The sequence below is a fragment of the Macaca nemestrina genome, chromosome 17 (assembly GCF_043159975.1).
Source record: "Macaca nemestrina isolate mMacNem1 chromosome 17, mMacNem.hap1, whole genome shotgun sequence".
Lineage (NCBI taxonomy): Eukaryota > Metazoa > Chordata > Mammalia > Primates > Cercopithecidae > Macaca > Macaca nemestrina.
Window position 1 is genome coordinate 63166262 of NC_092141.1, and position 13433 is coordinate 63179694.

General features: G+C 57.6%; 1 protein-coding gene across 3 annotated transcripts; it reads left to right on the top strand.

Annotated features, from left to right (window-relative positions):
* The first annotated feature begins 2758 nt into the window (after positions 1–2758).
* LOC105472249 (protein phosphatase 1 regulatory inhibitor subunit 1B) lies at positions 2759–13005 on the top strand. Of its 3 annotated transcripts, none has more exons than XM_011725318.3 (7): positions 2772–3377; positions 5092–5152; positions 5455–5477; positions 5885–5960; positions 9770–9973; positions 11991–12110; positions 12200–13005. In XM_011725318.3, exons 1-7 carry the CDS (start codon positions 3297–3299, stop codon positions 12247–12249), a joined length of 615 nt encoding a protein of 204 aa, XP_011723620.1. In that variant the 5' UTR covers positions 2772–3296; the 3' UTR covers positions 12250–13005. The 3 variants fall into 3 exon arrangements, with proteins under 3 accessions (XP_011723618.1, XP_011723620.1, XP_011723619.1); XM_011725317.3 differs by lacking the exon at positions 2772–3377 and adding an exon at positions 4419–4621; XM_011725316.3 differs by lacking the exons at positions 5455–5477; positions 5885–5960 and having other exon boundaries at positions 2759–3377.
* The last annotated feature ends 428 nt before the right edge of the window (positions 13006–13433 follow it).

Below are 13433 nucleotides of genomic sequence, written 5' to 3' on the forward strand. Positions count from 1 at the left end.
CAACTTTTTCTGTCAGTCCAAGCAGAGACCCACAGTTCAATCAGAGTTAAGTCAAATGAGGTCTTGAATTTGTTCCTTGGACCCAACCGCCTGTGCTTCTAACCCAAGAATAATAACCAAGGAGTGGCATATTATTTTTACATCTTATTTGCATATGATTAATTCTAAGTCAAAGTGAATGCAGGGCACCCTGGCCCTTTGCTTCTCAGCGCCCTCCCACCCCCACCCTGTGCCTGGTCCTGGCCACCTCCCCCAGCCCCTGCCGGGCTCCACTGTCCCCAGCAGCCCCTCCCCACTCCTTGCCCTTGCCCACCCCTCCCCCAGCTCCCCAGAGTCCCATCCCCTTCCTCCTCTGTCGCCCACGCAGCCCCCACCACCTGGCCGCCCACCTGAAAAACTTTTCCCCAAGTTCTTGAGAAGTCGCGTAGGATCCAGGAGAGAAAAATCAAAGTAATAAAACCTAATTTAATTCCTAACGGAGGGCAGAGCTGTGAGCTGCAATTATCTTAATGCTGAGCTATTTTTACTCTCTCTCCATCTCTGTCTTCTGCCTTTCTCCGTTGTGAGGCTCCCTCTCTCTCTCTGCCTCCCTTTGTCTCTCCATCTCTCAACCATGTTTTCTGTCCCTCTTTGCTTTCTCCTCTCTCCCTTCAATCTCTCTCTCACGTCCCGTCTCTGTGCAGTCTCCTCCTCCTTCGTGTCTGTCCCCTGTGTCTGTCCCTCTGTCAGCCAGTCTTCCCCACCCTTCTTGGCCCCAGGATTTAGATGCCAGAAGTGTGGATGCCTGGCCACAGGCTGGGGGAGATGGGCAAACACCGTCCCTCTGCTCCCAAAGACCTCATCTTCCAGGCCTAGCTGAGAGGGAGGCTTCTCTGCCCTCATCTCCCTTCTCAGCTGCCCCAGCCTGGGATCCAGGGAATGTTTCCTGATCTGGGGTCTCCCAGAGCTCCAGTAAGTTCAGCAGAGCCTCCGTAAATAAGCCCTCCTGCTCAAATGGGGCTCAGCTGCCAAGTTCCCTGAGGCCTTTTCAGCTCCGACAGGCTCTGAGGTGCAACTGGTGGTCATGCCTCCCTGTCTCCATCCTCTCATCACCCCTCCAGCTGTCCTTTTCCCTTCATTCCCACGATCCTTCCCCACACCACCAGCACTGGCCACAAGCCCCTTCCCCACCTCTGCCCACCCAGTGGCTGTCCGGGCCACTGCCTGGGTCATGCCCTTCCTGTACCCCTTCTTCCTTTCAGGGCCTCCTTATTTACCCTCCCAAGGCACTGCCAAATTGGCCTTTGCCACTCCCCACCACACCCCATCTTCGACAGAGGTTCTGGGCCAAGCTAGGGGCTGCCAGAGATGCCTACACCCCTGGGCCGACAACTTGGCATCCGGCTGTTTCCCAACAAGTATATAAGTCAACAAACATGCGGGGACTTGAGCCAGGCCTGGGGTTGGCCGATGCGGAGCTGGGTGGCCAGGGCATCCCGCTCCTGTGAGCAACACTCTGGCCCTCCTGCCACTCTTTCCCTCACCCCCAGAGTGGGCCCTGACCCCAATTCCAGAAGATTCCTCTGCCTCTCACTCCACCAAGGACCCAGATGCTGGGGCTGGGAGTGGAAAAGCCGCAGGAGGATTGGGGGTAGGGAAGGCTCCTGGCAGTTTCAGGCCTGAGAGTGACCAGGACAGAGGATGCCAACACAAACAGAGCCCCAGGAAGACATGCTATGTACACGCCTACACACGCACCCTCTCAGTGCTAGACAGAAGCATTCAGACCCCCTGCGCAAGGAGGGAAACAGCAGCTCCCGCAAAGGTACCCAAGGCCCGGACAGATAGATAGGGACATTCCACCCACAGGGCCAGCTCCTCCTGTTCCCGCTCCAGAGACACACACAAACACCTCTAGAGAGAGAGAGACTCACACCTGTCTCCCCCAACCCTGCTTCTGAATGCACCACATTCATGCATGTGATGGCACGTGTATAGGCAGCCCCCAAACCGCCCAACTCTGGGTCGGTCCTGTCCTCCCCACCCCATTAGATCTGGAGAGGAAAGACAGGAGCCACGTGAATCCAGGGTACATCATGGCAGGGCGCATTCCCCTTCTCCCTCACAGGAGCGCTCACACATTCACAACCTCATACCCCCAGCAATTGCACGGCGGGAGCTGTGGATACAGTCCCCCACTCCCTGCAAGCTGGCACACGCCTGCCCATCACCTTGACAGCCTCTGACATCCTCCCCGACACCCACACCCTCCTCTGCACACACGCAGTCCTCCCACATCCTGCCACTCACACCTGCATCTTTGACACTCTGACACACTTACACACACACCACACCGACCCCCCAACACACACTCCCAGGCTATGGGCACCAAAGGGCCCCGGCACTCCCCTGCACACTCTCCCTGCCACGATGACTGACACGTGTCCTCCCACACACAACTCGGTCACACTCGCTGCCTTTCCAGGACACCCCCATTCACAGCGTGACAGGCTGGTACTCTCCCCACGACCTCACAGGCCTCCCTGAAATTCCCAGTGCCAGGACCACGAAGGGGTTAAAGCCAGAGTCCTGCCTCCCGGCTGCCCCTCTCTCTCTCCCTCCCCCTTTATCCTCTCTGCTGGACTCCATCAATAATGCAGCTTCAAGTTCTGGGGAGACCGCAGGGGGCCCCCCAGCCGGCTCCCCCGGCCTTGGCTCTAACTCCCACCCTCCTCCCAGCCCTAGGAGAACACGATTCTCCATGCTCATTGGCCAGTTTCCTCTAAGCCCTCCCTCCGAGCACCCGGGCGCCAGTCCCAGGCGGAGGGGACGGGCTGGGGACCCCAAAGCGGGGACCGGAGGGGGTGAGCCTGGCAGAGGCAGCGACACACGCGGAGAGGAGGAGAGGCTGAGGGAGGGAGGTGGAGAAGGGCGCGAGAGGCAGAGAGAGGAGACACGCAGAGACACTCAGGAGGGGAGAGACACCGAGACGCAGAGACACTCCGGAGGGGAGAGACACCGAGACGCAGAGACACCCAGGCCGGGGAGTGCGAGGGAGCGAGGCACAGACCCGGCTCAGCGAGCGCGGGGGGGCGACCCCAGAGTCCCGAGAGCCTGGGGGCGCGCCCAGCCCGGGCACCGACCCTCCTCCCGCTCCGCGCCCTCCCCTCGGCGGGCGCGGTATTTTTATCCGTGAGCGAACAGCCCTCCTCCTCCTCCCGCCGCACAGCCCGCCACCTGCGCGGGGGAGCCCAGCACAGACCGCCGCCGGGACCCCGAGTCGCGCTTCCCCAGCCCCGCCGCCCACCCCACGCGCCATGGACCCCAAGGACCGCAAGAAGATCCAGTTCTCGGTTCCCGCGCCCCCTAGCCAGCTCGACCCCCGCCAGGTGGAGATGGTAAGCGGCCCGCGCCCCACTCCAGCAGTGTCCCCGACACACCCCGCGGGGCTTCTTCGCACTCGCAGGGAGCTGCCCCGGCCGGACTGGCCTTGGGGGTGGGGGCGCAAGGGGAGCCGGGCTCTGCCTCGGTCAGGACTGGGTGCGGGGCCGCGTGTGAAGTTAGCTGGAGACTCGTGCAACTTTTTCCCGCGGCTTCGGTCCTAATCCCGGGGCCAGAGACTTCCCGGCAGTGAGGCTGGGGGTGCGGGGGTGGGGGGACAGGCCGATTCCAGACCGTCGGGGAGTGGGGTGTCCTTTGGTCCCAGCACAGTCCCCAAAGGGTAGTCAGTCTAATAGGCTACCACCGGGACCGCTCGCCTGGCTCCAGCCCAGAGCTGGTCAGATGTGAGCAGCGGCGGACACTGATCTCGCCACCCAGGGCGGGGGGAGTGTGAGGTTGCCACCGGGTGACCCCACTGCCCTGTCCCTCTCTAGTCCCGCGTGTGCGCCTGGGCTGGGGTCGCCAGAACCTTGCTCTGACCTCCTGCTGTCAGGCCCCAGAGCCCCAACCCCAAGGAGGGAGAGGTGACAAGTCATCAGAAAGCCAGACGTCTTCCTACAGACTACTGAGTCCTCCCGAGAGCCTTCTTGGGGGCTGAGGGGCTTCCAAAGGTTGGGGGGTGCTGTGACAGAGGGCTCCACTTCCCATCCCTAGTGGAGCAGGGGTCACTTGTTGCTGAGATGCAGCTGGCTTCCCACCGAGCAGTGAGGAGGGGGCCAAGTCATTGTGGGGAGAGATAGAGGGCAGGGGGTACAGCCCTGGGCCTAAGCAGCTTTGGGTTGGGAGGGTGTTGTGGGGAGCTTGGCAGGGGAGGTGGCAGTTTCAGCTTAACTCACCTGGTTCTCTTTGTGCATTTCCCTGGAGCTCAACAGGGACCTAATTAACTGACAGTTGGTCTGATTGCCAAGCTGAGGGGTGGGGGGTCAGTTGTTGGGAGTGCTCAGCACCCGCCTCCCCCCAATTCAGCTTGGCTCACGTAGCAGGAGGGCAACTTTTCACTTCTCACAAGGACTGGGTGAAGAGTTCTGCAGCCTTACAGAGACTGGCAGAGAAGCCCAAACCCAGGCCCCCAGAGGTCCCCCCCAGGCCCCTGTGGGTCCCTGAGCCTCAGCTGGAGGTGGGGGATGCCTGCAGTGCCCTGGCTCAGTCTCCTTCTGAAAAGCTGGATCCAGCTTGTTTGGAGCCCTTGAACTGACCTTAGGTGGGCAGGGCCACGTGGGTGCCATGACCCGTGGGGCATCTTCCCCAGGGCCCAGCCCTGGCAGCTGCAGCTGTAGCCAGCTTTGGTCTGATGTTTTCCGAGGTCTGATGTTTTCAGAAACTGGGGAGAGGAAGGGCCTTGGTGGGAGAAGACAGGAAGGGAAATGTCTGTTCTGGAGTAGCCATGGAGTGGGAAAGGCATGGCCTGGGAGTCAGTGACTGGGGTTTTTCTTGTCCTTTGGACTTGGTGTGCTGTGTGGCCTTGAGGACACTGCCAAACCTCTCTGAGCCCTGCTTTTTCACCTCTATAAAATGAGGGGGTTAGGTGAGCTACAGAGTTCCTTTTGGCTCTGACAGACTTTGATTCAAAGGTTCTCCAGGGACTCCAAAGCACTGTTTGTTCCCTGCTATCTGGGGTGGGCTGGGGGGCTGCAGGGGTCTATCTTGTCACCCCTCCCTCCTTCTCCTTAGATCCGGCGCAGGAGACCAACGCCTGCCATGCTGTTCCGGCTCTCAGAGCACTCCTCACCAGGTAGGGCCCTCCCTGTCCACTTAGCCCCTGTCCCACCCTAGCTCTGATGCCTTCCTAGGGGCCCTGCAGAAGTTCCACGAACAGGAGTCAGAGCAGGAGACTGGGGAGTGGATAAGGTCTGGGAACCCAACTCTATTGGCTTTATTTATTGACATGACACCTCCCAGCCTCAGAAGGGAGAGGGCACACTTTCCCTGTCCCCAGAGATTGAGACCCTGGGGAAAATAACTCGGATTCTTTATCTCTCTTCCTCTTCCTCCTCACTCGGTTCCGGTTTGGTTGGCTTTGGTGGCCTTCCTCAGAGGAGGAAGCCTCCCCCCACCAGGTGAGTTTCCTGGGGCAGCTGGAAGGAGGGATGCCTGGGCCCTTTGGGGTGGGGTGGACGGGTGCCTGCAGTGACAACCAACCAGTATGGGGTGCCACCCAAGAGGACACATTAGCATATCAATGGGCAGTCCTCTGAGAGTGCCTCATGCCAGGTGCCACCAGCAGATCCTCCTCTGCTCAGACTCAGGGTGGAACCTCCAGGACCTAGAATCCTGCCCTAAACCAGGCCATGGCTTATGGGGGCCCTCCCAAAGCCACAGGGTGGGGAGGCTCAGCCTAGGTGCAGGACCCATTAGCAGCGGCGAAATCAGTCCGCTTGGGTGGCCATGGGTGGGATGGAATGGAGGGAGGGTGAAGGGAAGGGGCCTCTGCTGAGCCCCTTTAACCTGGCACTTCCCCTGGCAGAGAGCCTCAGGAGAGGGGCACCATCTCAAGTCGAAGAGACCCAACCCCTGTGCCTACACACCACCTTCGCTGAAAGGTACTATCCCCCCACCGACCTTCCTGGCTGTCCCCTTGATCTCTGGAACTGGGCAGACGCTGGGGGAGCTTTTGTCAGTGGGGAGGGATTTTTTTGGCCACATGTAGCCCTCTGTCAGTGTGGTGCAACAACCCCACGTAAAGACCAATTTTTTCTCAGTCTGGCCTCGCAAAACACAGGAGCCCCGAGGCTGCAATGGGCAGCTGTGGGCCTTAACATCGGGTTGTGGGCTTGAAAGAAAAGAGATGGCTGGCCTAAGACAACAGCAGGCATCCGCGTGGAAGGGACTCCACCTGCAGCTCCTCTTCACCAGCCTGTGCTGGACCACATCCCACCCCTGCTCATCTAGGGCGCCTTCTCCTGTGGGCTTTACCCCTGGCCTCCCCTCCCATTTGCATCTCATTTGCACAGATCTGCACACTGGTCTCCTCTTTCCTGCTTCCCTTTCTCCATGGAAAAGCAAGCCATTCCTTTTGCACACACTTACTGAACACCTAGTATATGCCAGGCCGAGTTGGTGGGCACTGGGCAGAATAAGATGAGTCAGATTTGGTCCCTGCCTTTGCCTCAAAGGGTCAGGGAGGGGCCAAGAAAGGTGGCTTACACCCGAAATTCCAGCATTTTGGGAGGCCAAGACAGGAGGACTGCTTGAGCCTAGGAGTTCGAGACCAGCCTGGGCAATACAGTGAGATCCCCATCTCTATGAAAAATTTAAAAAGCGAGCTAAGTGGGTCAGGCGCGGTGGCTCACGCCTGTAATCCCAGCACTTTGAGAGGCTGAGGTGGGCAGATCACCTGAGGTTGGGAGTTTGAGACCAGCCTGACCAACATGGAGAAACCCTGTCTCTATTAAAAATACAAAATTAGCTGGGCGTGGTGGCGCATTCCTGTAATCCCAGCTGCTCGGGAGACTGAGGCAGGAGAGTCACTTGAACCTGGGAGGCAGAGGTTGCAGTGAGCCGAGATTGTGCCATTGCACTCCAGTCTTGGCAAAAAGAGCAAAACTCCGTCTCAAGAAAAAAAAAAAAAAAAAGTGAGCTAAGTATAGAGGTGCACACCTGTAGTCCCAGACACTTGGGAGGCTGAGGCACGAGGACTGCTTGATCCCAGAAGTTTGAGGCTGCAGTGAGCTATGATCGCACTACTGTGCTCCAGCCTGGGCTACAGAGTGAGATCCTGTCTCAGGAAAAAATAATAATTAAAAAAAAGGGTCAAGGAAGGTACACAAAGATGTTTAAGCTTGGATTTGAAGGATCATAGGAATTTAACAGGCAGTCAAGGGCATCCCAGGTCCAGGAAGATGGAAGAAGGTGTGCAAAGAAAAGGAGATGCGAGTCAGAGGGGTACTTTTGAGCCAACCTGGAAGAGGCTTGGTTTCTAGTCAGGGAGCTGGGGAGATATACCTGAAGGAGACAGGAGGCCCTCTCCCTGATTAAGCCCTGATGCCTACCAACCCCCACCTCAACTCCTGCCTGGGGCTCTTCCTGCCCAGCCAGCCCCATCCGGAAGTTAGGAGGGAGAGCTACTGGAAGAGTATGCTGGGAACTGCTTCGGTGGAGGGTTTAATAAGTTCCCAGCACCAGCAAAGGTCAACAGGTGTACCTGTCAGCCCACTTGCCAGGGTTGGGAACAGAGAGGACAGGCTGGGAAGGGAGGAGAGAAGGGAAGGGGTTATTTCACTTTCCCCAGTACAGGAAAACGAAGGGTCAGAGCTGCAGCAAGTGGGCAGTGTGGCTCAGCACCCGGAAGGACCTCCCCACCTAGAGGGGTGTGTGGAAGGGCCCCAAAGCAGGCATGAAAGAGAAAGTGGCATCTTCTCAGGAGAGAATTTAAGAAATCCCTCTCCCTCCCACCTTGGGCTGGGCAGGGAGAGGCTGGGTGGATGTGAGGGGAACACCTGGCTCTTGACTACCAGCATGGGGGAACAGGCCGGGATGAAGATGTTAGGGCCAGGGTGCTACCATGCACCATGCAGTGGCCAAAAATGTGCACCACCCCCAACTGCCCCTTTAGACCACATCTTAGGAGAGTCCAGGTGAGTAGAGGCAGGGAAGGGATCAAGAGCTGGGAGGCCAGTCTGGGGCTAGGCTGGGGACCTTCAAGCTGAAAAAGGGAGACTTGGGATGGGGGGAGTTCAGGCTCCCAGAGTGGGGCAGAGAAGGGGACAGCCTGGAAGGAGTGATGGGGAGACCCCAGAGAGCCCAGGAAGCATGAGGGAGGTGGGGGAGGCAAGGGAGGCTCACGGGGCACCAGCGCAGGTGCTGCACACACCTTCTCTTCTCACTGTGGCTCACGAAGTGAACTCTCCTCCCCCACTGGGGGAGAAGGAAGCTGCCTGGGCTGCCACCTGCTCTCCTGCGTTACCTCCCCCCACAGCCCTCATGGATCCTTCTCTACTAGGAGGGCACTGTTTTGTAGGCTTCGTGGGCAAGGGAAGGTGCCTGGCAGGGTTGGGGCTTGTCAGGGAAGAACTGAGGGCCCTGGAGAGAGGGCCCAGCACTAAGTCTTGGCTTGAGGGGTTGTACTCCAAGGTCGGAGCTCTCACACTTGGCTCAAAATGAAGCTCCGCTGCGTCCCCAAGGTCAGGGCAGGGTGATTTATTGTGCTTTTATTGCCTGGATAGCTTGCCCAGAGCCAGTAGGAGGTACTGGGCTGGGAGCTGGGGGCTGGGTGGGGCAGCGGGCACATACAAAGCACCCTCTGTGCCTGTCCCTGAGTTGGCAGGAGCATGGCACCCTGCTCACTGTGCCAGAGGTTTCCAGCCTGGCGCTACCCCCCTGGGCCTTCTGAGGGGAGGGGCCACTGGCGGACCAAGAAGAAGCTGCAGCAACTCCCCATCCCCCCACCCCCAGCCCTTCCTCAGCAAATTGTGAACTTTGTGTCCCATATGCTCTAAGATCCCGCCACCTCCTGCAGCCTCTCCTCAGGGGCCCCTCAAACTCTGCCATCCCCCAGAACCCCTGGCCCTGGCCCCTTTCTCTAACCCCTTGCTCCTTTCCATCTTTTGGAAACTTCTTTCCAGCTGCACACACTGTTCCCTTCCCAGCCCTATCTGAGCAGGTCTTTGGAGGCTGGGGGGTTGCTTTCTAGGTCACCGCAGAGGGAGCTGGGAACCTGGGGATGTGGGTCAAGATTGTGGGGGCCGCATCTGAGCACGCCGCATCCCCAGGCACAGACTGCACTGGCTGCAGACTATTATGTCCTCAGCCTCAGAATTGTTCTGTCCCTTGGAGCCCGGGGCAGGAGTATGTGGATTGGCATCTATGACTGGGCAGTGCCAGGGAGTGGGGACTATGCACCGCATGGGAGATAGGATCAGGGTAAGCAGTGAGCCCTCAGCAGGCTGGGCACCCCCAAGAAATGGAAAGTGGCAAATCCCCAGGCCGTGGTCCATACGCCCTGTGCCTTTTGGCTGGGCTTGAAGCTGGGAGATACTGTCTCCAGTACTGGGTACTTGGCAAATCAAGCTCTCCAGCCAGGGAATGTTAAGCTGCTGCTGTGCCCGCCTGGTCTTGCCCAGCCTGGTGCCCTATGGTGTGGGGGAGCTGCCTGGTGGCAGCCTCCTGGGGGCTAGCATCTTGGGACAGCTTGAGAGACAAACATGATCAAATCTACCCCTGGCTGCCTCTGCCCTGGTCTGACCCCCATCAGGCTGACCTGTAACCTTTGGCCTTTGAACTTGGGCCCCTGAGGGGGTATTCTCTGTCCCAGGCCTATGGGAAGGAGGCTGGGGGCTGGGCCACACACTATCTCCAGATCCATGGGCTGTGTCTGGCTGACCCTTGCCTTCCTGGGTCCCCTCTGGGCCAGCTGTGCAGCGCATTGCTGAGTCTCACCTACAGTCTATCAGCAATTTGAATGAGAACCAGGCCTCAGAGGAGGAGGATGAGCTGGGGGAGCTTCGGGAGCTGGGTTATCCAAGAGAGGAAGACGAGGAGGAAGAGGAGGATGATGAGGAAGAGGAGGAAGAAGAGGACAGCCAGGCTGAAGTCCTGAAGGTCATCAGGCAGTCTGGTAAGCTGAAGTGCCTGTGACATGTGGGTTAGGTGTGGGTCCTCCTTGAGTATATGGGGACGTCCCCTTCTAATTTAGTGTCTCACACACGCAAACTGTAGTGACACCACAGGGGCCTCCCTGTCTTCTCGCTCCATGGGGTGCCTCACACTCAGTCCTACCTGAGACATGGGCTTCCTCCATCCTTGGCTCAGTCCCTCTGCCAATCTGGTTTTCCCTAATAATTCCTCTCTTCCCTGGGAATTAAGGCCCAGGCCGTTTGGGGTTTGAGGCTAGAGCCAAAAAAGGACTTCCCACCTATGGTAGTAAGGGGGTGCGAGGACATTCAGGGATGGAGGACCAAGAGAGTCCAACACCCCCGTCACCTGCATTTTTGAACCTAGGATGTGGTCTCTGCTGGGATGCAGAGGGCTGCCTGATTTACTTGCCCACTCCAGGACTGTTAGGTCTGTTTCTCCTCTTTTTCCTTCCTAGGATGGAGTGGGAGGGTGCCCTCTAGTGTCTAGATGTAGAATTTAAAATTCAAGAACCAATCCTGTCTCCTGCATCTCCAGCCTCAGCTGCCTGGGAGAGGGGCCAGGGAGGGGCCTAATACCTGTAACAGAAGGCCTCTAAGCCAGATGTTCCAGATCCAAAACACTCCACAAAAGGTCCCAGGCTGGATGTGGTGGCTCACACCTGTAATCCCAGCACTTTGGGAGGCTGAGGCAGGCAGATCATGAGGTCAGGAGATCGAGACCATCCTGGCTAACATAGTGTAACCCTATCTCTACTAGAAATATAAAAAATTAGCTGGCGTGGTGGCACGTGCCTGTAATTCCAGCTACTTGGGAGGCTGAGGCAGGAGAATCACTTGAACCAGGGAGGCGGAGGTTGCAGTGAGCCGAGATCGTGCCACTGCACTCCAGCCTGGGCGACAGAGCAAGACTCCGTCTCAAAAAAAAAAAAAAAAAAAAGTCCCAAGGCCCAGAGATTTTCTAGGCAGGAAGATTTCACCCCCTTCCATGGTTGTTTCTTCCATGCCTGGCCATGGAAGGCTGTGCCACATCTGTCCCTCCTAGGGTACATTAAACTGTTTAGTCTCATTATTTATGGGAATACTGAAGAGTCAACCACCCCTACTAGAAGCTGTCAGCTCTTCCACACAAACAAAAGGTCTTGGGCCTCCTGCCTGCCTATCTGGCAGTGAGGGCATTGGCCATGGGGGCAAAAGCTGTTGCTGGGCTTCAGGCCCTTTGTGGGCAAGAGACAGCTGGAAGAGCTGAATCAGTTCCTACTGAGACCCCTCCAAAACAGTGGAAGAGAGGTGAGAGGAGACTGTTCCCTCAGGAAAAGCAGGAGGTGGCTGGGCGCAGTGGTTCATGCCTGTAATCCCAGCACTTTGGGATGCCAAGGCCAGCGGATCACTCGAGGTCTGGAGTTCAAGACCAGTCCGGCCAACATGGTGAAACCCCGTCTGTAATAAAAATTCAAAAATTAGCCAGGCACGGTGGCACGCACCTGTAATCCCAGCTGCTTGGGAGGCTGAGGCAGGAGAATCCCCTGAACCTGGGAGGTGGAGGATGCAGGGAGCTGAGATCGCACCACTGCACTCCAGCCCAGGCAACAGAGTGAGACTCCATCTCAAAAACAAAACAAACAAACAAACAAACAAACAAACAAAAGCGGCAGGGCACTGGCTCAAATGACAGCCCTATGATGGAGCAATATAAACCACCACGACTCCTGGTGGCTCCTGGGTGCTGGCGCTGGTCTGGGCAAGGTATTCACTATTACATCCTGTTTAAAGTAATCTACACAATTTCCCCCTTACTATTTCCTTCAGAAAGGTACTAACTGACTTATGTAAGCCATATGGCTAGTCACTGGGAGAGCTGTTCTAGCCTAGTGCTCTCTCCATGCTGCCATGATGCCCCTGGAAAGCTTAACCTCAGCCGTCAGAGACTTAGCTCACACTCCAGGACAGCCAGATGGCTATCCGGAGCCTGTGTTCTTATCTCCTCTTTCCCATCCCCAGCTGGGCAAAAGACAACCTGTGGCCAGGGTCTGGAGGGGCCCTGGGAGCGCCCACCCCCTCTGGATGAGCCCGAGAGAGATGGAAGCTCTGAGGACCAAGTGGAAGACCCAGCACTAAGTGGTAAGGCTTGGGAGTGTGGAATGAGGAGGCGGGGCTGGGATCTTGGTGGATGGGGCCAGGCCCTGAGTGCCTCTCTGCTTGCCTTTCAGAGCCTGGGGAGGAACCTCAGCGCCCTTCCCCCTCTGAGCCTGGCACATAAGCACCCAGCCTGCATCTCCCAGGAGGAAGTGGAGGGGACATCGCTGCTCCCCAGAAACCCACTCTATCCTCACCCTGTTTTGTGTCCTTCCCCTCGCCTGCTAGGGCTGCGGCTTCTGACTTCTAGAAGACTAAGGCTGGTCTGTGTTTGCTTGTTTGCCCACCTTTGGCTGATGCCCAGAGAACCTGGGCACTTGCTGCCTGATGCCTACCCCTGCCAGTCATTCCTCCACTCACCCAGTGGGAGGTGGGATGTGAGACAGCGCGCACTGGAAAATCCAGAAAACCGGGAACAGGGATTTGCCCTTCACAATTCTCCCCAGATCCTCTCCCCTGGACACAGGAGACCCACAGGGCAGGACCCTAAGATCTGGGGAAAGGAGGTCCTGAGAACCTTGAGGTACCCTTAGATCCTTTTCCATCCACTCTCCTATGGAGGATTCCAAGTCACCATTTCTCTCACCGGCTTCTACCAGGGTCCAGGACTAAGGCGTTTTTCTCCACAGCCTCAACATTTTGGGAGTCTTCCCTTAATCACCTTGCTCCTCTCGGGTGCCTGGAAGATGGACTGGCAGAGACTTCTTTGTTGCGTTTTGTGCTTTGATGCCAGGAATGCCGCCTAGTATATATCCCCAGTGGGGCACATGGTAGGGGGCGCCAGGTTTTCCTTGTCCCCCAGTTGCTCTGCCCCCTTCCCCTTTTTCCCTGACTCCAGGCCTGAACCCCTCCCGTGCTGTAATAAATCTTTGTAAATAACTGTGCTGAGACTCCTCTTTCAGGGGAAGCGGGAGGAAAAGGGAGGTAATGGGGCATCCTGATAGGGAAGGCCAGTGGTCAACCAAAGGTTAGGGTTTTGACCCTACTGTCCAATCCTCTAGTCTAGGAGTCTTTCTGGCAGACAGCAGGCTCGGGGCACTCAGAGGAAGAACCACAGAAGTTCTAGCTCCTGCTTGGGATAGCTGAAGGAGGCAGGTGGGGTGGGTGGGGTGGGGAAGTCCTTCTCGAGTAACTGGATTCCTCCAAAGATTCCCCCATCCCCACAGGGCTCCCCTCGGGAAATTCCCCTTTTTCCCTCACAGCCAGGCCTGTGTGGCCTAATAACTATGGCTCCGGTGTTCTTTCCACTCCCCTACCCTTAAGTTAGACTTCGGCCTTCGCGCCCGCTTCTGCGCAGGGCCAGGGCTG

Excerpts from the sequence above, each read along its gene's own strand:
- LOC105472249 (XM_011725318.3), top strand. The coding sequence starts at position 3,297 with ATGGACCCCAAGGACCGCAAGAAGATCCAGTTCTCGGTTCCCGCGCCC. Across the intron at positions 5,153-5,454 it reads CTCAGAGCACTCCTCACCAG|AGGAGGAAGCCTCCCCCCAC; the intron begins GTAGGGCCCTCC and ends GGCCTTCCTCAG. Across the intron at positions 5,961-9,769 it reads CACACCACCTTCGCTGAAAG|CTGTGCAGCGCATTGCTGAG; the intron begins GTACTATCCCCC and ends CCTCTGGGCCAG.